Source organism: Pelophylax lessonae, assembly GCF_965119305.1.
Source record: "Pelophylax lessonae genome assembly, chromosome: 1".
Classification (NCBI taxonomy): domain Eukaryota; kingdom Metazoa; phylum Chordata; class Amphibia; order Anura; family Ranidae; genus Pelophylax; species Pelophylax lessonae.
In genome coordinates, this window is record NC_138768.1 from 523,954,990 (window position 1) to 523,980,047 (window position 25,058).

The 25,058-nt window shown below is 40.2% G+C and overlaps 1 protein-coding gene across 1 annotated transcript in view; it reads left to right on the forward strand.

Moving 5' to 3' along the window:
- The window catches only part of FRAS1 (Fraser extracellular matrix complex subunit 1), an 843,167-nt gene that overhangs the window by 580,175 nt on the left and 237,934 nt on the right, over nt 1-25,058 (forward strand). The window contains exons 27-29 of the mRNA XM_082266873.1: nt 12,736-13,006; nt 17,832-17,916; nt 20,092-20,412. Coding sequence (XP_082122999.1) covers nt 12,736-13,006; nt 17,832-17,916; nt 20,092-20,412 — 677 coding nt within the window. The remainder of the gene's footprint in view (nt 1-12,735; nt 13,007-17,831; nt 17,917-20,091; nt 20,413-25,058) is intronic.

The following is a 25,058-nucleotide window of genomic DNA, read 5'->3' on the forward strand; positions in this document are numbered from 1 at the left end:
AGTTGTTTCTCTAAGAGCACAAGCTTGAGAATTGAGATCCAATCCAAGCGATACAGTGCATCCGGAAAGTATTCACAGCGCTTCACTTTTTCCACATTTTGTTATGTTACAGCCTTGCTCCAAAATGGATTAAATTCATTATTTTCTTCAAAATTCTACAAACAATACCACATAATGACAGCAAGAAAGAAGTTTGTTTAAAATCTTTTCAAATTTATTAAAAATAAAAAACTAAAAAATCACATGTACATAAATATTCACAGCCTTTACCATAGCACTCAAAATTGAGCCAAGATGCTACATGTTTCCATTTATTATCCTTGAGATGTTTCCACAACTTGATTGGAGTCCCCCTGTGGTAAATTCAGTTGTTTGGGCATGATTTGGAAAGGCACACACCTGTCTATACAAGGTCCCACAGTTAACAGTGCATGTCCGGGCACAAACCAAGTCATGAAACCCAAGGAATTGTCTGTAGACTTCCGAGACAGGATTGTATTGAGGCACAGATCTGGGGAAGGGTACAGAACAATTTCTGCAGCATTGAAGGTTCCAGTGAGCACAGTAGCCTCCATCATCCATAAATGGAAGAAGTTTGGAACCACAGGTCTCTTCCTAGAGCGGGTTGCCCAGCCAAACTGAGCCATCAAGGGAAAGGGCATTAGTCAGAGAGGTGACCAGGAACCTGATGGTCACTCTGACAAAGCTCCAGCGTTTCTCTGTGGAGAGAGGAAAAACCCTTTCAGAAGAACAGCCATCTCTGCAGCACTCCACCAATCAGGCCTGTATGATAGAGTGGCCAGACGGAAGCCACTCCTCAGTAAAAGGCACATGGCAGCCTGCCTAGAGTTTGCCAAAAGGCACCTGAAGGACTCGCAGACGATGAGAAACAAAATTCTCTGGTCTGATGAAACAAAGATTGAACTCCTTGGCCTTAATGGCAGGTGTCATGTCTGGGGGAAACCAGGCACCACTCATCACCTGGCCAATACCATCCCTAGGGTAAAGCATGGTGGGGGATGTTTTTCAGTGGCAGGAACTGGGAGGTGAGTCAGGATCAAGGAAAAGTTTAATGCAGTAATGTACAGAGACATCCTTGATAAAAACCTGCTCCAGAATGCTCTGGAACTCAGACTGGGGCAAATTTATTCTTCCAGCAGAACAATGACCCTAAGCACACAGCCAAGATATCAAAAGAGAGGCTATGGGACAACTCTGTGAATGTCCTTTAGTGGCTCAGCCAGAGCCCAGACTTTAACTCGATTAAACATCTCTGGAGAGATCTGAAAATGGCTGTGCACCAACACTCCCCATCCAACCTGATAGAGCTTGAGAGGTCCTGCAAAGAAGAATGGGAGAAACTGCCCAAAAATAGGTGTGCCAAGCTTGTAGCATCATACTCAAAAATACTTCAGGCTGCAATTGGTGCCAAATGTGCTTCAACAAAGTATTGAGCAAATGCTGTGAATTTTTTTAATTGTTTTTTATTTTGAATACATTTTCAAAGATTTCAAACAAACTTCTTTCACGTTGTCATTATGGGGTATTGTTTGTAGAATTTTGAGGAATATAATGAATTTAATCCATTTTGGAACAAGGCTGTAATAACAAGTGTGGAAAAAGTGAAGCACTGTGAATACTTTCCATATGCACTGTATATCACATTGAGATTCTCCATGGTGGCCTCCTTTAAAGCAGTACCATTTGCTCAATTCCATTCAAGAACTCTCCAGCAAAACATTTTGTCAAACTGGGAAAAACAGGCATCTTCTCTCAGTTTCCATTACTTCTATCCTGTCAAGCAAGGAATTCCTTTTTCCTGGAAAGTTATCATAGCAGACACAAGTCTCAGGCTGGGGAGAGGTTTTCCAATCCGTAATGGTCAAAGGAACATGGCCATTGAGGGAAGCTTAGCTCCCTGTCACCATCTTGGAGCTCAGAGCAGTTAGGCTGGCCCTTCAGCACTGGACTCCCCCCTTTGAATGTGCTGCCTTGAAGGAAGCAAACCAGATCATCTCTTGGTCAGAAACTCACTGTCCAGTGATCTCTGCGATCCAAATACTTAGGTAGATAGCTTAAGTTTCAGATGCCTTGATAATTCTCGGGCCTCAGGTTAGACAAATTTACGCCTTCGCTTTAGTGCGAATCGTACTTTGCTTAAAAAATTAGAGCAGGAGAAGAAAGCAGTGATTCTAATCTCACCAAACTGTACCAGAAGAACCTGATACACAGACATACTCAGACTTCTAGCAGACGACTCCTTGGCTCTTCCAAGCAGGCCAGATCTTCTATCTCAAGGCCCTGTAGCGGCATGGCTGTTGAAACCCAGGTTTTCTGAGGTTGTGATTCCTGGCTTGCTAAAAACAAGAAAATCTTCTTCCAGGAAGATATATTATCATACCTGAAAATCCTTTTTTCTCTTTCGTTCATTGATGGACACAGCTCCTGATTCTCCGTAACCATTGGTTTTACTGCCACCTACAGGAATAGGACACTAGGATGTTTACATTCCTTGTAACAGGAATAAAAGGGATTACATTTTTTTTTCTCAAATGGACAGTGGAAAAATAAAAAAAAAGGAAAATAAATAAGGAAAAAAAAATTTAAAGCGCCCTGTCCCTCCAAGCTCATGCGCAGAAGCGAATGGATACGCAAGTCGCGCCCACATATGTAAACAGTGTTCAAACCACACATGTGAGGTATTGCTGTAATCGTTAGAGGAAGAGAAATAATTCTAGCATAAGACCTCCTCTGTAACTCTAAACAGGTAACCTGTTAACATTTTTAAAATGTCGCCTATAGAGATTTTTAATCATCGTAGTTTGTCACCATTCCATGAGTGTGCGCAATTTTGAAGCATGAAATGTAAGTTATCAATTTACTCGGCATAACATCATCTTTCACATTATGAAAAAAAATTGGGCTAACTACTGTTTTCTTATTTTTTAACTTAGAGTGTATGGAGGTGGGTAGTATGTGTAGGAGACGAGTGCGGAGTGTATGGCGGTGGGTAGTATGTGCAAGAGAGGAGTTTGGAGTGTATGGCAGTGGGTAGTATGTGCAGGATGGTTCCAGTAGGACAGTACGGTGTCAGTAGTTTTTCGTTTTTATTATTTTAATTTATTTTCTATTATTTTTTGCAATTATTTTATTATTATTATTTTTATTTTTCATAGTGCTTTGGGTGGGGGGAGGGCAATGGATGATGTCAGTAGAGCAGTGTACAGTGTTGGTAGTTTTTAATTTTTATTGATTTTTTTTTTAAATTGTATGTATTTATTTTTTTTGCAATTTAATTTTTCATTTATTTTTTATACAATTCTTTTTTGGGGGGAGAGGGTTGGGGCAGAGGATCATACCAGTAGGGCAGTGGAGGGTGTCAGTAGAGCAGTGGATGGGGTCAATGTTTTATTTATTTATTTATTTTTTTTTTACACATTTTGTTAATTATTTTTACAATTTTTTTTTTCAATTTTTTTGTGATTATTTTTCACAATGCTTTTTTGAGGGAGTGGACAGTGTCAGTAGTTTTTATATATTATTATTATTATTTAAAATGTTATATCAGCCCTGTTGGGGGGACTTTGGTGAGATATCAGGGGTTTAAACAGATCCCAACATCTCCCCTTTGAGACAGAGAAAGGGATTGAGAACAGAGATACCCCAGTCCCTCTCTCTGCAGCCTGAGCTGCGCTGAAGATGAATGAACAGGAGACAGAGGCTCAATTTTTTATATTACAAACCCCTGGGCTAGTGCCAGAGTTCCCCTCATATTATTTTGTGCATTACTTAAACTGGATGCCTACACCAGGTGATATAGTACAAAAAGTATAACTTGGTCCCAAGGTGAGGTTTAACACAGCATGCACACCGAGAATGAAATGTCTAAAAGTCAAAAAAAGTTTATAATAATATAATAATAATAATAATATAACATTCAAACAATAAGGCTGGGTGTGAAACCAGACCTATTAAAATTACAGCCAAATATATACAGAGCAAACAGAGTTCAATTATCTGTGCTGTGACACATTTCACCAAATCCACTAATCGGCATATAGTGAGCCAGTAGACAGTGATTCAGAATAAAGTGAGACATCAGGGGTCTAATGTTTCAGCAAAGCCCCCACCAGGGCTGCTAAAAATGGTAAAACATAAATAAATAAAATAGTAAAAAATAATAAAAAATGAAATAATAAAAAAAAAAAAAACTACTGACACTGCCAACTTTCCTCTGCCCGACTAACACCATCCACTGCCTTACTGACACCGTCCACTGCCCTACTGACATGTCCACTGCCCTACTGACATTGTCCACACACGGCCCACTGCCCTTCTGACACTGTACACTGCTCTATCGACTGACACAGTCCACTTTTAGGGTAGGCTAAGTTAATTGTTTTACAGTGACATTTGTTTAAATATATTTTTCTAAATTTTCCTTACTAATAACAGAGACAATTCATCTGGGTAAAATATTGAATGTGAGGTAAATACCGCACATTTGTTAATAATGTGTGGTAAACACCGCAAAAAACTGAGATAAATCATTGAAGTCAATTCACTAAAAAAACACACACATTCGTTATATATCACCTGGTGTAGGCATCCAGTTTAAGTAATGCACAAAATAATATGAGGGGAACTCTGACACTAGCCCAGGGGTTGGTAACCCTGATTGTTTTACAGACAATCCCTCGGTCTGCACAGTGTGTAGTTGGCTGCTACATTTCTAACCTGCAAAATCCTCAGATTGGAAAGGCAGCATAGCTGCAACAGCCAGCTAAACACTGCAAATTGAGGTTGTGTCCGTAAAGTAATCAGATCTCATCTGTGGTGGTCTGCCGTGAGGAGGAACTCTGTTAGATGCCCTGCAAGCAGTGACTCGCATGTTCTGCCCTGCTGATCCTGTCCTATAAGCTGCTGGCCTCATCCCATGCCCTTCTAACCCCAGTCCTTCACTCTGCTGACCCCTGTCCTATAACCTGTTGACCTTGTCCCATGCCCTGCTGATCCCCATCCTCTGCTCTGCTGTCGCCATCTGCTGCCCTGCTGACTCCACCCTCTTCCATACTGGCCTTGTTCCATGCCCTGCTGACCCATGTACACTGCCCTGCTAACCCCTGTCCTATTCCTGGCTGACCCCATCCTCTGCCCTGCTAACCCCCTGTACTCTACCCTGCTAATCCCTGTTCTGTGCCCTGCTGAACCCTGTTCTCCCTACTGACCCCTGTTTTCTGCCCTGCTTACCCCTCTTCACTCCCTTGCTGACCTCCCATCTTCTGCCTTTCTGGCCTCTGTACACAGCCCTACAAACTGCTGATCTAATCATCTGCTCTGCTGACCTCCCACCCTCTGCCCCCTGATGTCTTTAACTATGCCTCCACATTAGACAGGCTAGATCTGGTCCTGGTGTTGAGGCAGATGCCCCAAGCTGCTTGCTTTCATTTTGGACTGGTAGTTAACCAGATATTGGGAATTACTAATTTAGAGGTGCAGGAATTGGGACTGATCGAAGGTGTGAAGGTGCGGAAATTGGGGTGATCTGAGGTCTGATGGTGCAGGATTTGGGGCTGGACTTAGGTGTGATGGTGCAGGAATTGAGGCTGATCTTAGGTGTTAAGGTTCAGAAATTGGGCTGCTGTGATGGTGCAGGAATTGGGACTGACTTTAGGTGGGAAGGCGCAGGAGTTAGGCTGATCTCAGATGGGAAGGTGTGGGATTTGGAGTGATCTGAAGTGTGATGGTGCAGGAATGAAGTGCTGATCTGAGGTGTAAAAGCGCAGGAATTGGGGTGATCTGAGGTGTGCATGTGCAGGAATTGGGATGATCTGAGGTGTGAAGGTGAATGAATCAAACTTATTTGATATTTGAGGGTGCTGAAATTGAGTCTGATCTGAGGTGTGAAGATGCAGGAATTGGGGCTGATCTGAGGTGTGAAGATGCCGGAATCAGGGCTGATCTGAGGTGCAAAGATGCAAGAATTGGGGTTAATCTGAGGTGTGAAGGTTCATGAATTGGGGCTGACCTGAAGTGTGAGATTGCAGAAATTGGGCTGATCTGAGGTGTGAAGGCTCAGGAATTGTGGCTGATCTGAGGTGTGAAGGTGCAGGAATTGAGTGATCTGAGGTCTATAGTGCATGGATTGGGGTGATCTGAGGTGTAAAGGTGCAGGGATTGAGGCTGCTCTGAAGTGTAAAGGTGCAGGAATTGGAGCTGATCTGAGATGTTAAGGTGTAGACATCAGGTTGATCTGAGATGTGAAGGTGCAGGAATTGGGCTGATCTGAGGCGTGAAGGTGCAGGAATTGGGGCTAATCTGAGGTTTAAAGGTGCAGGAATTGGGCCTGACCTGGAGTGTGAAGGTGCAGAAATTGTCGCTGATCTGAGGTGTTAAGGTGCAGGAATTGGGGTAAACTGAGGTGTGAAGGTGTAGGTATTGGGGTGATCTGAGGTGTGAGGGTGCAAATCATTCATTTCTTACTATTATTCGAGTCATTTACAGAATTTATTTTCCTTTTCGTGATTGAGAGTATGAAATTTACTTTTTTATGTAGCTGGCCGTGCCAATTTCTTTGAAAGCATTTTTTAGCACACAACGCTCAAAAGGTTGCCTACCCCTGCACTAGCCAGTGAGTTAAAAGTACACACTGCTCCAAAAAATTAAAGGAACACTTTGAAAACACTTGAGATCTCAATGGGGAAATATTCCCAACTATCATGCTGGATATCTATATTAATATGGACTGGGTAATGTTTTAGGAACAACAGAAACCAACATCGTTTGACGGAAATGAAATTTATCAACCTACAGAGGGCTGAATTCAAAGACCCTGAAAAAAAAGTGAAAAAATGATGCAGCAGGCTAGTCCATTTTGTAGAAATGTAATTGCAGAAACTCAAAATGGTACTCAGTAGTTTATATAGCCCCCACGAGCTTGTATGCATGCCTGGCAACGTCAGGGCATGCTCCTAATGAGACGATGGATGGTGTCTTGGACATTGTTGTGCACTAGGAGGAACCCAGGACCCACTGCACCAGCTTAGGGTCTGACAATGGGTCCAAGGATTTCATCCCAATACCTGATGACAGTCAGGGTGCATTGTCTAGCCTGTAGAGGTCTGTGCATCCTTCTATTGATATGCCTCCCCAGACCATCACTGACCCACCACCAAACTGGTCATACTGAACGATGTTACAGGCAGCATAACGTTCTCCACGGCTTCTCCAGGCCCTTTCACGTCTCGCACATGTGCTTAGGGTGAACCTGCTCTCATCTGTGAAAAGCTCAAGGCGCCAGTGGCAGACCTACCAATTCTGGTCTTCAATGGCAAATGCCAATCGAGCTCCATGGTGCCAGGCAGTGAACACAGGGCCCACTTTAGGACATCGGGCCCTCAGGTCACCTTCATGCAGTCTGTTTCTGATTGTTTGGTCTGAGACAGTTACACCAGTGGCCTGCTGAAGGTCATTTTGTAGGGCTCTGGTAGTGCTCATCCTGTTCTTTGCACAAAGGAGCAGATACCTGTCTTGCTGATGGGTTAAGAACCTTCTACAACCCTGTCCAACTCTCCTAGAGTAACTGCCTGTCTCCTGGAATCTCCTCCATGCTCTTGAGACTGTGCTGGGAGACACAACAAACCTTCTGGCAATGGCAAATATTGATGTGCCATCCTGGAGGAGTTGGATTGCCTGTGCAACCTCTATAGGGTCCAGATATCTCCTCATACTACCAGTAGTGACACTGACCTTAGCCAAATGCAAAACTGGTGAAAAACAGTCAGAAAAGATGAGTAAGGAACAAAATGTCAGTGACCACCACCTGTAAAAGCAACCATTCCTGTGCACCTGTTGTTAATTTCATGAACACCAAAGCAGCTGAAACGGATTAACAACCCCCTCTGCTACTAAACTGACCAGATCCATATCCCAGGAGTTTAATGCACTTGATGCTATACTCAAAAAGTGTTCCTTTATTTTATTTTTTTTTGAGCAGTGTAGAATGTATTAGTGTGAAAATGTTTCACCCTGAGTTTAGGAATACAAATAAATTGTAACATTTCAACAGAGGGAGATTATTCTGTGAATGAATGCACAACAGAATGTTTTCACAGTTTCACAATATTTCTGTGTGCATTCATTTACAGAACTATCTTCCTCTGGTGTAGTGTAAGCATTTAAAAAAATAATGCTAAATTTAAGTGCTAAATATAGCAAAACATAAATATTTAGCACATTTGTTAAATAACGCATGCTTTTTAGTGAATTTACTACTTTTGAGGAAACTTAGATCAGGTTTGTGTTCCATAGTATATGATATCACTGACTTCTCTGTACTGTAAAAAACCAACAGAAGAATTGGTATCTGAAGTGTTGGGAATGGAAAAATCACTGTTTTGCCAATTTTCTATACTGCTGCCACAGAGGCATCTTATTCGTTGACAGAACCATCTGTAGACTTGTCAGTGCTTTTAATCCCCCCAATTTTGGTAAAATCTCAATTATTTCCTCTATTCCAATTTCTTATGATAGTTAAAGGGTAATTCTATTTTTTTTTGGGGGGGGGGGGGGGAATAGCAAATAAAGAAAAAATATTATAGATACAATTGTGACACAAGTCATATTGTAATTAAATGTTATTAAAAATGACCTTTCTTTTTCTATCTGCAACCACTGTAATTTCCTGAAAATGCAATGCAATATGGCTACCTGGAGGTGTTCTGTACACAGAATTTGAACTGAACACACCCCAGAAACATTATTTCTTGCTTGCATGATTGACTGACCAATTTTCCCTGCAGTCTGCTCAAAGATACAAGTCAGATTTCAGCAGGCATCCCCTAAAACAAAAATGTCATTTTTGGTGAAGTACTACCAATATGAACACATTTAAAGTGATGCAGACCTTTCCTCATTAGTGCTCTGCAGCTGCACAGCTGACAGATAATTATGAAACCACTCCCATTAGACCCACTCAGCACAGAGGAACAAACAGGGATTTCTTCAGAATAACAAAAGGTATTAATCTGCAACAAAGGTTGTTATAATCCTTGCAATGTACATAGATCACCCAGAGGGGAATGTTTTATTCTCAACAAAAGTGGAGTTTTGCTTTAACTATTTCGATCTCCAAGTTAGTCTGAGCAGCAGTAAACTACTCCACCGTTAGTGCCATTCCAAGTTCACCTTCTATTTGAGCAATCTGCTCTGTCTCTCAAAGTCGTTAACGCTTTCTGAATTCATTCTCATAGGTTTTTTTATTTCTATTAAATTCCATATTACGGTTGATGACAAACAAGGGTCTTTCTTAGACATATTGGTTTCTATTGACAAAGTCATATGCACGCTGACATAAAAAAAAGATTTGATAATAAATAATTTAAACCCGCGCTGAAACAGAAATAAATAAATGTAGATACAAATTAAATAAGATATTTTTGCAGCTGCTGTTCACCAAGTAAAAACTCAGGAAGGATAATATGCAAAAACAGCGCTTGCAAAAATAATCAATAGTGCAACTCTCAAAAAATGAATATATATAGCCAGTGTTTTAGCAATTAATCTAAAAACATAGGGAAATAAAGTGCAATTGTGCTAAATGCCACAATAAATGCCGTGCAAATTTTGAACAAATACAAAAGTGCTGGAAATTTCGAGCAAATACAATGCATATAATGTGCAAAAGTGCTAGAAGTGCTGCTATCATAAAATGCTGTAGTGCGCCAAACGGTGCAAGAATGTCCCGAATTCCTTTGGGAATCCACTCACCAGAACCTAGGGACCTTCCTAGAAGGTCAAATGAGCCTTATGATAAATCCACAGAATAGGACTCCTACAAATGAACCCCCATAAGATCCTTCCTTTTATCTTCCTCTGGGCAGCTCAAAGAAAAGGAATGACCGACATAGTGAAGTCCGCATGTAAAAGTTTATTGTCCACTACAAAAACAGAAGTAGTGGCACGCATATAGGAAAGAAATCACAGTATCGCAGTGCTTCCGGGAACGCCACACTTTATATTCTATTTATATTTTTTAATATTTTTTTTAAGAAATATATTTTATATATTTTGCACATTTCTATTGGGCTTTTTTTCTTCAGCATTTGCATATGATACTGAATTTTTGCACCTAACACCTTCTATAGGCTGAAAGAGCACAATTTTACCTAGTACACACAATGAGAAAATCGGATGAAAAAAAAACCACATTCGGAGTGTTCTTCCGATAACCTATTTGTTAGTACACAGCTTTCAAGAGCCGATCACAACAGTTAATGCAAACATTTTAGAAAGAACAGGTAAGATAACAAAACAAATGATTTTCATGTAATTAATATAGTATTTGTGCAAAAAAATTCAAATGGCCAAGACCACCCATGGAAACCAAAGAATACATTACAATGCAATACAATACATTGCATTACTTCTGAAGTTGTGTTCTGTAAATCTAGAATTTTCATAACTTTAGTAACCTATTTGTTTTCCATATAAGACTAGCATGCAAAAAATAACAGACGCTCATATGTCTGATATTTTTATCGCGTGTATGAGGCTTTAGATGAAGACAGACAAACATCACAAATTAGAAGGGTTAAAGTCTATCAACAGGCAAACCTTTTTTTTGATCCGCTCCGGCACTTTTTTTTTTTTTTTTAACGGACACGGATGACACTTGTGTAATCCGGTCCGTATGTCCGTTTATCATCCCATCCGCTTGCGGATGATAAACGGAGATAATGTATGTCAATGGGATTGCGGATGTCAGCGGATGACACCGCTGACATCCATTTTTGCATCCGTTACATTTTTTTAAATGGAAGAAAAATAGGGTTCTCTTCCATTCCAAAAAACGGAACTTATAGGAAGGGACGCAAATCGGATGTCAGCGAATGGTCATCCGCTGATATCCGCAATCCCATTGACATGCATTATGTCCATTTTGCATCCGCAAAAAAATGGGATGAAAAATGGACATACGGACCGCCCGTGTGAAAGGACCCTCAGATTACTATAAATGACTTAAAGCATTTAGCAGCGCTCCTTGATAATATCTAGATAACACCACGTGTCTTTTCAAACAATGAGTTCTAAACAAAGTTCATCAATCCATCCCGAATTGATTCCTCCAAATAATTGAATCGATGAAAGTGCATTCACCACATCACGTTTTCACTACTTCTCAATTGATATTGCACTCACCAGAAAACTGGATAAATAAGCCTTGTATCAATCACCCCTCATGGGGAATATTCAGATGATCACAAACTGAAGTAGGGATCTCATCCTGTGTTACTCCTCTGCTCAGGGCCAGTGCTCCCACTAGGCGAACTAGGCAGCCGCCTAGGGCGCACTGCTGCTTAGGGGGTGCAGCTATGGCCGCTGGTTTCCCTACTAGCCTGGCTGCCACCCTAGGGTGACCAGATGTCCACGGTGCACCGTGAACTGGAGCAGGGGGGCGCCATAGTTCCCACTTGGGCTGCCTCCAGAGGGGAAGGGATGGGAGATGGGGATTACAGCAAAGCCTGATTACAAAAAGCCAAGTTCTTCTGCTTACCCAGCTGTCATTCTGGTCCAGGAGGCGGGACTTCATATGACAGCCTCCCCACCGGGTAAGCAGAAGAACTTGGCTTTTTGTAATCATGAGGCGCTCTAATCCCCATGCACTGGTCACTATGGATTGTTGGGGGCACTGGTCTATCTGCATTGGATGGGGGCACTGGTCACTCTGCATTGGATGGGGGCACTGGTCACTCTGCATTAATGGGGGCACTGGTCACTCTGCATTAATGGGGGCACTTGTCACTCTGCATTAATGGGGACACTGGTCACTCTGCATTAATGGGGGAACTGGTCACTCTGCAATAATGGGGGCACTGGTCACTCTGCATTGGATGGGGGCACTGGTCACTCTGCATTAATGGGGGGCACTTGTCACTCTGCATTAATGGGGGCACTGGTTACTCTGCATTGGATGGGGGCACTGGTCACTCTGCATTGGATGGGGGCACTGGTCACTCTGCATTGGATGGGGGCACTGGTCACTCTGCATTGGATGGGTGCACTGGTCACTCTGCTTTGGATGGGGGCACTGCGAGTGATGCAAGTATAGGGGGGAGTATGGGCAATGCAAGAATAGGGAAATTTTGAAGTTTTTTTTTATTTATTGGGGGGGCGCAAGTAGCTGGTCTTGCCTAGGGCGCAGAATAGTCTAGCATCGGCCCTGCCTCTGCTGCCACTGTAAGCAACGTCTCACATGGAACTTCCTGACTGTCCATCAATTGGGAAGTGGTGCACACGTGGTGTGGTGAAGGCACTTTCATCGATTGAATTATTTGGAGGAATCATTTCGGGATGGATTGATGAACTTTGTTTGAAAAGACACGTGGTGTTATTTAGACATTATCAAGGAGCGCTGCTAAACATTTTATTTAGTTTATATTAAGGGACTTACATAGTTGCAAGTTTGACTCACAAAACAAATCCATCATGATATTCACTTTGTTGCGAGTTGGACTGATGATATAGATATTTTGTAATAGATTATGCTATGATAAGGTTCACTATGGGGTGGCGCCTAGATGTGTTGGTAATTATGTAGTAGGTCATTCAGCTTGTATATTTATCTATCCTGGTGTTTTTCCATATTACCCAAGTACCCGATGGTAAGCTGGGGCACAAAATGAAATGATACAAAGATGAAGCAGGAATAACCCCAGTATTTTTTCTTTATTTCAGCTAACACTCATTCCCCAGTGCTCCTTGTGCATGGATCATTTACGGTTGGTATTGGGGCAGTGAGACCACTGGATTTCTCCTTTATGAGTGTAAAAGATGTGGACACTGAGGAGATCAGTCTTACTTTTCATGTTGTGAATGCCCCAACCAATGGCCGTCTTGTGAAAATAATACACGGCAAGGAGATTCATCTCAACAAAGACACATATTTCAGCTGGAAGGATCTGATTGAGCAAAGAGTGAGGTTCAAACATAGCAAAGAGAAGTCAAGGTAAGAGAAGAAACACAAGACCAGTTGCCCTTTCAGTCATTGGCTGGAAAGTGTTACCAATTAAACATGGTTTAAAAAGCAGTAGTACTTAAAATAAGGCTAATTTTACTTTATTACTTCATTACATTACTTCATTATATTATACTAATTTAGCCAATGGCCCATATTCTAGGGTGCTCTAATATACCCATTAACACTCTTCTTCCTACCAGTGTCAAAAGCTGGGTTGCAGTCTCGTGCACCATGCTTCTGACTGCTTTCAGTACTGAAAAGAAGCATGCAAAATTTGATGCAAGGCACCTAGGGTACTGCTGAGACTACACAGCGTTCGGTAGTCTGTAGTTTTCTGATTCTTATTTCTGTGGCCTGCTTGACCATTAATTAGGGGAACTTCAAAGAGGAAACAATTACCTTTCTCTGTTTTTTTTTTTTTTTTTTTTATACCAATAACGTTTTTAAAGTTCCTATATATATATATATATATATATATATATATATATATATATATATATATACACACATATATATTGGCAGTGGCAGCCATCTTAGTCCCATAACCAATGCTCTTAAAATAACCGTAGTAAGGTCATCCCTTTCTAGTAGCTGCGAATGCAGCTTAAGTCATTAAGGATGTGTGTTCATTTGCAAGACATTTTAACTACTCTTTCTGATATTATAAATCTGCCAAAAGTTTATTCTGTTTATACAAGCCTGACATAGAACATTCTTTTTTAAAGACTCTTCTGTAACCAGTGAGCAGCAAAGCATTTGATTAATTTGTTTCTATGCATAATAAATCATGGCAGATTCAATGGATTAATCACAGGCTTACATTTTAATGATAATTTTCCATAATTGTTTTCACATTTGTATTTTTTTTAAATTTAAAGCAAATTTAGCGATATAGCCTTTTTATTTAATATAGGTGTTTTCTGTTGTAATTTAGTAATTTTCATCTATGGTTTACCAGTGCCTGGTATACACACATGGCTAATCGTTTTGCAGCTTTAGCTGTCAAATCTGCACTTATTTAATTGCTTTTCACTTTCATCATAATATTACTTTAAGCTCAACAAAGGAATTAAGTAAGCATTCACAATATCGTGGATTTTATGAAGCATGTAAAATGTCTTTGCTGGAATGCCCACTTCAGATAAAATTGTTATTATTTCTAAACCAGCTAATATACTTTGCACTGTCTGGAAGGCTCGCCTGATTGTTTTATAAAGCATACAATAAAACACCCCGTGCTGACCATAGCAGAATGTCTGATTAAGAAACAACACTCTTGGTGAATAAAGGAATTTTCTAAAAATGAAAACAATGCTAAACCTACAGTATATGAGGGGTCACTGTTGTGAATATCCTAGGTCATTGTCATTGAATGAGAACTATAACAAAGATTACTTTTTCTTGTATTTTAATGAAATATTGTACACAATGTTGTACACAAAGATACATCCTCAAATATACATGTATGATTTATAGTTATTCTTTTTTAACTAAATACAGTCAAACAGAGATCTCTTGGTTCAATGCACATAGTAAATATTCTTCTTAAGGGGTTACTTGAGTTTTAAAAGGTATCTAAACCCCAAAACAAAATGTAATATATTGCAGCTTACTGGTCCTTAGATGCTGTGACTGCACTGGTTTTATTTTTTTCAGTGTTTTTGTCCTTTTATATTTACCTATGATTTGTCAATAGCACAATTTTGTCCTTGTGCCCTAGTCTCCACTCACCCTAGGCTGATCTCATGTTTTGAATTATAAACACATTCCCCTTTACTCATCTTTACTTCATAGAAGGATGATGTTCTGTAGTTCAAAGAAGATACATTAGAAGGCAAAATTTCAGTTTGGTGCATAGGAAGTCACAAATGACATACATTTTCTAGCACGACCTACCTGTATTTTTTTGTACTTGCAGAAAATGTTCTTAGACTAAAAAAAATTAAAATAATGCAGCCTAAGATAGGTTAAGTTATCTTAGGCAACCTTATAGGGGGTTACGTTTAAATGTTTGGGTTTATGAGATTATGATTTGGAGGGAAAAGTGGAACTTAAAGTGGTTCTAAAGACAAAAGGTTTTTTGCAATATATAAAAAACCTTCTGTGTGCAGCAGCCCCCCACTTACCTGAGCCCCATCTCGATCCAGCGATGTTGCATGAGAGTCTTGGCTGTCCAAAATTCTCCCTCCTCAAAACCAAAATCTGTGAGCCAATGAGGCGAGTGAGGGGGTGGGGACGAGCCACAGCTCTGTTTTCGAATAGACACACAGAGCAGCGGCTTGGGTGGCCCCAAAGCAAGCTGCTTGCTGTGGGGGCACTCGGAAGGAGGGAGGGGCCAGGAGTGTCGGCAAGAGAAAACACTGCACAGAGCAGGTAAGTATAACATGTTTATTATTTTTAAACAAAAGAAACAAGGCTTTATTATCAGAGACATGCAAAAATACAGAATATTGCTGCACTGCTTGGTAACTTTATTGAAGTATTAAAATCACATCACGGGTATGAAAGGAACATAAAAGGTAACAAGTTTTGCGCTAAAGACAGCGCTTACTCAAACCTCAAAGACTTTATTATCACTTTAAGGGAAAAAATGAAAAATTGCAAACAGGCAGGCATTTTATTGTACTGCAGAGAACATGTGCTATGTCTTTCTGCATTGAAACAAGTGTCCTTGGCTGTTTGCAATCTTCTCTAGACTGTAAACAGAGCTGTGAATGCGTAGCAAAATGTATATTAACCCTCCTAGCGGTAACCCCGAGCGTGACTCGGGGTGGATTTTCTGTGCTAGGATCGGTATCCCCGAGTCACGCTCGGGGTGGATGGGCAGAGCGCGCAGCGGTCTCTTACCTTCTCCTGGCGATCCAGCGATGATCTCCCATTGCTGAGATCGCCAGCCGTCTGAGATCCCCGCCGCTCGTCCGTCCTCCGTTGGTGTGATGACTTCCTAGTTCCGTTCCCTGCAGCAGCAATGCTGCATGGGAGCGGAACTAGGGAGGGAAATTCAAACATTGAACGTTGCACAAAACACAAACACACACATAACATTTATATATATATATATATATATATATACATATATGTATGTATGTATGTATGTGTATATATATATATATATACAGTAAAACCTTGGATTGCGAGCATAATTCGTTCCGGAAACATGCTTGTAATCCAAAGCACTCTTATATCAAAGCGAATTTCCCCATAAGAAATCATGGAAACTCAGATGATTCGTTCCACAACCATTTATTCATAAGCCCTTCAGTTTATAGTCCGTATAAAAAGATTATAGCATTTCGAGAGGTTATATAACCATAAAATGTCCATCCACAAATAGCCGCTTCCAGCAGGAGGTACAGAGTATGAAAGAGAAGAGAGGCGCCTCTAAGTGTAGCAATATGGTTACATTTAATGAAGGTACAACATTTAGCAACTCACATGGTTGATGAATAAAACAGGCACATCTTAGTATGCAGGCATCCGGGGTAAAGCTGTCCACATAGACTATCTTCTGCACCGCCGGCTGCCAGTCTGTAATCCTGACCGGGAAGACCACCCTGCAGTAAAGCGATCTGAAAGCGAGGGGCAGCATGGAAGGGATGACGTAGATGGTGGTGTGGAGGACCGTCTATGTGGACAGCTTTAGCCTGGATGCCTGCATACTTAGATGTGCTTGTTCCAATCATCAACCATGTGAGTTGCTAAATGTTGTACCTTCATTAAATTTAACCATATTGCTACACTTAGAGGCGCCTCTCTTCTCTTCTCTTCTCTACTCAGCTGTGACTTGAGGCTACTTGTATATCAAGACATCGCTTGTAAACCAAGTCAAAATTTATTTGAAAATTTTGCTTGTCTTGCAAAGCGCTCTTAAACCAAGTTACTCTCAAACCAAGGTTTTACTGTGTATATATATATATATATATATATATATATATATATGTATATATATGTATATATATATATATATGTATGTGTATATATATATATATATACACACATATATATATGTATATATACACCTATATATATATATATATATATATATATATATATATATAATATAACGCATGAATTATAATCTAATCAATAATATAATTTTATTATATAATATATATATATATATATATATATATTATATATTATATAATAAAATTATATTATTGATTAGATTATAATTCATGCGTTTGTGTTTCAAATTTATTACAACTGGGATGTCTACTAGAGTCTTGTTTTGGTCAGGTTTAAGTCAGTAATTACTAAGAATTGTAGGCCTATAATACAGAACACCAAATTTCCATGAAAAAAATTGTACCGCTTTTGGTACAGAATTCCTGACAGAATCATACCGCCAGGGAGGTTAACAACACTGGAATAAATATACTCTCTGTGCGAATGCGCTGGAGTTAAGTCTTTCCCCAGCCAGGCAACCAAGATGGCCAAGAACCTGGCACATAGGAGAAGCCGAGGGAGAAGATTTTGATGCTCCTAAGGGACCTTGTATTGTTGGAGAATGGATAAGTATTGGTGTATTTTAGTTCTGCCATAAGTTGCAAGGGCACATTTTATGGAATTGGTCAGTGTTATGTTTAGGTAAGGATTTTTTAAGTTCTTTTTTTTGTTTGTTTGTTTTTTTGATTGAATAGAAAATGGTTAGAGTCCTTGTCTGTTTTTTATTGCTGTCTGTCACTAAGATTTTTCTTCATTGGCTATCCTGGTGACAAAATTGTCTCTGTGGTAAGAAGCTCTGCAGGGCTTGAGCAACAATCCAACAGTAACATATACATTATTCTAATTATATTTTTGTTGTATACAGGAGTGGCTTCTTCTCATTAAAAGTCAGCGATGGTCAGTTGTTCTCCCAAACAAAAGCCATCAATGTTCAAGCTGTGTCGACAAAGGTGATCTAAAAACACTTAAATACTATTATAGGCACCATCTTAACTTGCTCTCAATTAAATGATGTTAGATAAAATCCTTTCAGCAAATTGTTAAAAAAAAATGCTTAGTGAAAGGCATAAGGGCTCATGCACATGGAAGATTAATTTGCAGGTGTGTGGGTGTGCAGCATAAAATATATCTGTATTTGTGACACTTGAAAGCCACAGCTGCTGCATAATTTTGTCCGTTGGAAAGATTACAAAATACACTGTGTACAGGTATTTGCGTGTAACCAGTAAATGCAAGCATATTTTGTAATTCTTTCAAATAGGCAGATTTAGGGCTCTTTCACATGGGCGATCCGATCAGATCCACCTGTCAGTTTTTTAGGCGGATCTGATCGGATCCTCCATGCAGCTCTATGGGGCAGCGGATGTCAGCGGAGACACCTCCGCTGACACCCGCTGCCATCCGTATCCGATCCTGTCCGTGAAATCTGGACGGATGGAAACCCTATTTTTCCATCCGTTCAGGGATCGTATCGGATCGGATGAGCAGCGGGAGCTGTGACACCTCCCTCTCCGCACTGCAAGCGGAGACGGAGCTGTCATCCGCCGGCTCAGCGGGGATCGGCGGATCGATCCCCGCTGAGCAGCACGGATCCGCCTACGGAGGGGGACCATGTGAAAGAGCCCTTAGGCCCCTTTCACACATACGGTCTGTTCAGTTCATCAGTTCAGTCACGTCAAAATGTATCAGTTTTCCATCCGTTTTTCATCCGTTTTTCATCAGTTGTCATCCATTTTTCATCCGTTTTTCATCAGTTGTTATCTGTTTTTCATCCGTTGTCATCCGTTTTTCATCCATTGTCATCCATTTTCATCCGTTGTTATTCGTTTTTCATCCGTTGTCATCCGTTTTTCGTCCGATCCGTTTTTATGACGGATGAAAAATAGGGCATTCATCCGTTCAAAAAACGGACATTGACGGAAGCGGATGAAAACGGATGTTAACTGATGATCATCCGTTGTCATCCGTTTTTACATAGAGATACATTGATGTCCATTTTTCATCCGTCAACGGATGGATGAAAAACGGACAAACGGACAGCATGTGTGAAAGGGGCCTTACACAGAAGCTGGGGTGCTGGGGCACTGCAACTACAGACATACTTTATGCTGTACAGCCATCCATATGCCTGCAAATGCATCCATGTGCATAAGCCCTAAAAAAATTACAAAAAAAATGAAAAAAAGAAAAACTTTACTTACACCCAGCTTCTAGTCGCCTGCTGTAGGCACCTGAGTGATGTTATTGTGGGTTCCTGGAAAAGCTAAAGATCTCAAATCTCAAGAGAAGATGCTCCAAAACTGTGCAGGAATGCATTTTTGTGGAATCTGGGATCCTTAGCCTTCCCAGGATCCTGCAAGAAGGCCTGGGAATGTCATATTTAGAGGATCCCACAGCTGGGATGTTTTTCTTGCAGTTTTTTTTTCTTTCAGTTTTTGCTTTTAATCCCTTTCAGTTTAGTTTTTATATGGAATTATGGGGGAGATAGCAAGATAAGCAGACCTTGCGTTGTCAGCAGAAAGTCATATGTATGTAGTATATAATCATACTGTATTTCCAAGCTGTATACTTTCTTCTTTAAACAAAATAATAAATGCACATGGGTGCAGTGCTAGGCTCATGCACGCTCCCCCTTCAGCTTTTATCTCTATATGGGTTGCCAGTTAAAAAGCTGAAGGAAGAATGAATGGATTACAAGCATGCTGATCAGCATGCTTGTAGTCTATTGAAAACTACAAGCACATCAGTGAATGAATAATGTGTCTGTGTGCGAAGAGCTCCCGCACAGCCACACCAAATTTTGGGGGCGGTGAACCCCTGGCTGCTCTCATGGGGATAACTCCGGGGGTGAGGGGGTGTAGTGCTTAGGAGGATGTTATATGTTACACCCAAATATGAGTGTAGATGGGATTGGTAGTATATTCACAGATCTCTTTGAATAAATTATGTGGCTGTGCACACTGTTGGTCGGGGTCTTGAAGGGTGCTTGGAAACATGTTTCACCCTAAATATGGGAGTAACATGGTCTTTACATGGAGTTATCCAATAAATTGTTTATCACTGTTGTGTTTTCTGGTTTATAGTGTCTTATTTGCTAATTATGTTTGCATTTTGTTTTACACCAGGCACCATACATACTGAGGAAGGAGGTAATGCTAGTTGGCAGAGGAGAAATTGGAGCTCTTACTAGTTCTGTTCTAGACCTGAGAGATGATGATAATCCCCAGGATGTTGTAGTTGTCGTTCTTGAGTCTCCTAAGCATGGACAGCTGGTTATTCCCCCAGGGAATACACCCATCCATAAGTTCCGGCTCGATGATATTAAAAATGGAGTGCTGCATTATAATCATGATGGTTCTGACACTCAGGGTGATGTCATTCTCTTTCAATTTAATGATGGATACTACTTTGAAAATATCCTCTTCCATATAAAAGTGGCTGAAAAGGTATTTGATTTATTAAATATAATTGACTTGTATTACTAATGGCATTTAGACATAGGTCACGCACTTTATATAGTGACACCAATAAATCATTATTATGGGGCTTATTTAAAGTGGAACTAAATTCAAAAAAAGAAGACTTGCTATGTTATAGAAGTTGCTTTTTTTTCTTAAAACTGCTATGCTACAAAGAAATGTTAATCATCTTTAAGCAGTCCTTTAAATAAATGTACCTTAATATGTGAGGGTTCCTAGGCATACCTGTGCCTACAGTGTTCATGCTGTGCTGCTATGCTACAAAGAAATGTTAATCATCTTTAAGCAGTCCTTTAAATAAATGTACCTTAATATGTGAGGGTGCCTAGGCATACCTGTGCCTACAGTGTTCATGCTGTGCATCTGCAATGTGAAATGTAAGGTACTGCTGCCTCTGATAGCTAGTCTCAGGAGATTTAGAGTGAAATTCAGTGCTGCTTACTCTTTTTGCTGGAGGCCCTAACATGAGGAAGAAAACATACTTTTTATCAAGATGGCTGCCTCCACACAGTGCCAGAAAAGGCAATGTAGGTAAGTAATGGGGAAAGACCAACTGCAGGGATACCACAGACAATGCTGGCTACTAGATTTTTGTTCTCCCATTTTTTATGATTTAGACCACCGCTTTCAGAGTTCAGTCCCATGTGTATTCAGTAGTTTAACTGTACCAAATTTATAATACTCTCTTTTTCTTCATTTAATGTATTTTGAGGTTTAGGTACAGGAGGCATTAAACCTTTGGCTGGTACTTTTGTTGACATGCTTTAAAAGGTGCATATCACAGCACAGTTATCTTTATCTTAGTAAGCTCCAGCACCTGATGTGCACTTATTTTATTGACTGACCCAGCAGCAAAGCAAGTATAAGATGGATGACTACCATACAGAACAGATAAAAACACAATCACAGCTTCACAAAGGCAGGAACAGATATTTTACACGTTTCAGGTTTTAGAGCGCCTACAGTGCCTTGCGAAAGTATTCGGCCCCCTTGAACTTTGCGACCTTTTGCCACATTTCAGGCTTCAAACATAAAGATATAAAACTGTCATTTTTTGTGAAGAATCAACAACAAGTGGGACACAATCATGAAGTGGAATGAAATGTATTGGATATTTCAAACTTTGTTAACAAATAAAAAACTGAAAAATTGGGCGTGCAAAATTATTCAGCCCCTTTACTTTCAGTGCAGCAAACTCTCTCCAGAAGTTCAGTGAGGATCTCTGAATGATCCAATGTTGACCTAAATGACTAATGATGATAAATAGAATCAACCTGTGTGTAATCAAGTCTCCGTATAAATGCACCTGCACTGTGATAGTCTCAGAGGTCCGTTTAAAGCACAGAAAGCATCATGAAGAACAAGGAACACACCAGGCAGGTCCGAGATACTGTTGTGGAGAAGTTTAAAGCCGGATATGGATACAAAAAGATTTCACAAGCTTTAAACATCCCAAGGAATACTGTGCAAGCGATAATATTGAAATGGAAGGAGTATCAGACCACTGCAAATCTATGAAGACCTGGCCGTCCCTCTAAACTTTTAGCTCATACACGGAGAAGACTGATCAGAGATGCAGCCAAGAGGCCCATGGTCACTCTGGATGAACTGCAGAGATCTACAGCTGAGGTGGGAGACTCTGTCCATAGGACAACAATCAGTCGTATACTGCACAAATCTGGCCTTTATGGAAGAGTTGCAAGAAGAAAGCCATTTCTTAAAGATATCCATAAAAAGTGTCATTTAAAGTTTGCCACAAACCACCTGGGAGACACACCAAACATGTGGAAGAAGGTGCTCTGGTCAGATGAAACCAAAATCTAACTTTTTGGCAACAATGCAAAACGTTATGTTTGGCGTAAAAGCAACACAGCTCATCACCCTGAACACACCATCCCCACTGTCAAACATGGTGGTGGCAGCATCATGGTTTGGGCCTGCTTTTCTTCAGCAGGGACAGGGAAGGTGGTTAAAATTGATGGGAAGATGGATGGAGCCAAATACAGGACCATTCTGGAAGAAAACCTGATAGAGTCTGCAAAAGACCTGAGACTGGGATGGAGATCTGTCTTCCAACAAGACAATGATCCAAAACATAAAGCAAAATCTACAATGGAATGGTTCACAAATAAACATATCCAGGTGTTAGAATGGCCAAGTCAAAGTCCAGACCTTAATCCAATCGAGAATCTGTGGAAAGAACTGAAAACTGCTGTTCACAAACACTCTCCATCCATCCTCACTGAGCTCGAGCTGTTTTGCAAGGAGGAATGGGCAAAAATTTCAGTCTCTCGATGTGCAAAACTGATAGAGACATACCCCAAGCCACTTACAGCTGTAATCACAGCAAAAGGTGGCGCTCCAAAGTATTAACTAAAGGGGGCTGAATCATTTTCCACACCCAATTTTTCAGTTTTTTATTTGTTAAAAAAGTTTGAAATATACAATAAATTTCGTTCCACTTCATGATTGTGTCCAACTTGTTGATTCTTCACAAAAAAATTACAGTTTTATATCTTTATGTTTGAAGCCTGAAATGTGGTAAAAGGTCGCAAGGTTCAAGGGGGCCGAATACTTTCGCAAGGCACTGTATTCATTACAACTAAGCGATATATAGTGTGAAACACATTAGTGTTTGTTCATGCCTTTGCGGAGCTGTGATGATGTTAAGGTTATGCTTAAGGATAAGGTTTCAGGAACTTCTGTATGGTAGTGTTCAGTCATCCCTCTCTTTCTTCTAGCCTGGAATGGTGTAATACCTATCTTGAAAGCAAGGAGCTAAGGGTGACCACGCTAGAAAAATACACCTTCATAAATAAGTCAGTAATAGCAACTCCCGTATATCTGTGCCTTTAAAAAGATCTAAAATCTTTACGTACAGCAAGGAATACACTTTATGATATGACTAATTAAGTGCTGAAACTATTCATCTGTAGTATTTATGTTCCATATTTCCCAGAGGCAAGTTTTAATGGATAAAAGTAAAAAACTTTTTGGTTATTCCAGGCATACTTTTTCTTAATAATATAACCTTAAAGGACTGCATGGATTGTGACTACTTGAAAGAAATTGGATTTCTGCTCAATGAACTTGAATAGTACTTTAAGTTGGTAATGGTTTAATGAAGGTTTATGAGTGTGTCACTTGAGAACAAGCTGGCCAGAGCACTGTATATTCAATGGTGTTCTTGTAGAGTGTTTATGTATCACATTTACAGATACTGTTACTAGTTAAGCTCAGACGCACAGAAGCATTCTATCAGGATTTTAAGATACAGGGTAAACTTCAAGCGTTCCACACGAAATTGTTTACTGAAACGATAATAAAAATTTGTAATGGCATAATTTATGATGATGGAAATGTCTTTTGTTTCTTCTCATAGCTGTCGGGTACACCAACATATTGCTGTTTGTTTTTGTGTAGATCAATATTACAAACTATATGGCAAGGGTATCTTACATAGATTGAAAATATAATTGATTCATTTTATATCTTGTAGTTATGTCATGCTGTAATTTGACTTGGACTCGTATAGATTTATAGCTACATAAAGATGAGACCTCAAAGGTTTATAGATAACAATAGAAGAATAGAAAGAGAAAGACAGTTTGGAGTGTAGGCTCCCAGCTCTGTGTTACTTAGACTAGCCATAGTGATAGATGAAAAAATATAACATATTCCATATTTCTCCATTCATGCTAACTACACTGAACAATGAATCCTCCAAGCCAGGCTATAGCATTCTAACAACCAACAGAAAATCCAGAGAATTGGACCATGTAGGTGTTCCCAAGATGATAATAGCAAGTATATATGAATATTCTGTGTATCTAACACTCTGATCAGTTCTCTGCCCCACTATTTACACTCACCTGTCATTTAAACAAACCCTTCATAACAGTTTATTGAGTGATTTTAGGTAAGTGTAACCAGAACTGTAGAGAGATGATCAGGAGAAGAATATTTTTACTACCTGCTAAAGTTGTTTCATGTTAGCAATCAAACACAGATTCTTCTACACGATTCTTTCTATGAAAAGCTTAAAGAAGGTGCTACTTGGTAGTGTTTCTACACAATGTTGTATGAGTTACTTAAAAATCGTGGCAGGCGTCTCAGCATTTATTATTCTGCACGAGACAACTACAGACACTCCAATGTGACCCATGCCAGTAGGAACACAACATTCTGCTCTTGATTATGTCCCTCACTTTCTTATTACACTCACTGCCATTTTAAGATGAACTCTGGAAAAATTGAAAAAAAAACAATGCTTGAAGTGATGCTCCCCTGTACCACAAAGGATAAATTAAAGGTAAAGTTTTACTTAAATGTTTCCATCACACACCCTGGCTCCTTCTCGCCATGCAATTGGTCCTCTGAAGCTGCTGCTCTTCTGCGCTCTGTCCATCTGTCAGATTCTAGCATCATCACAATCAGCAGTGCATATCCTGTCAGGGAGCAGAGCTGTGGGAGGAACTTAGCAGCTCCACCCACTACAGGCTACCCGGAGGGGGCAGAGACGAGACCAGTCTTGTCAAGGAGAGAGAACAGCAGTGACCAGTCTTTATTACAGGAAGCTCCTGCACAGAGGCAGTTTCATAATGAACTACTGC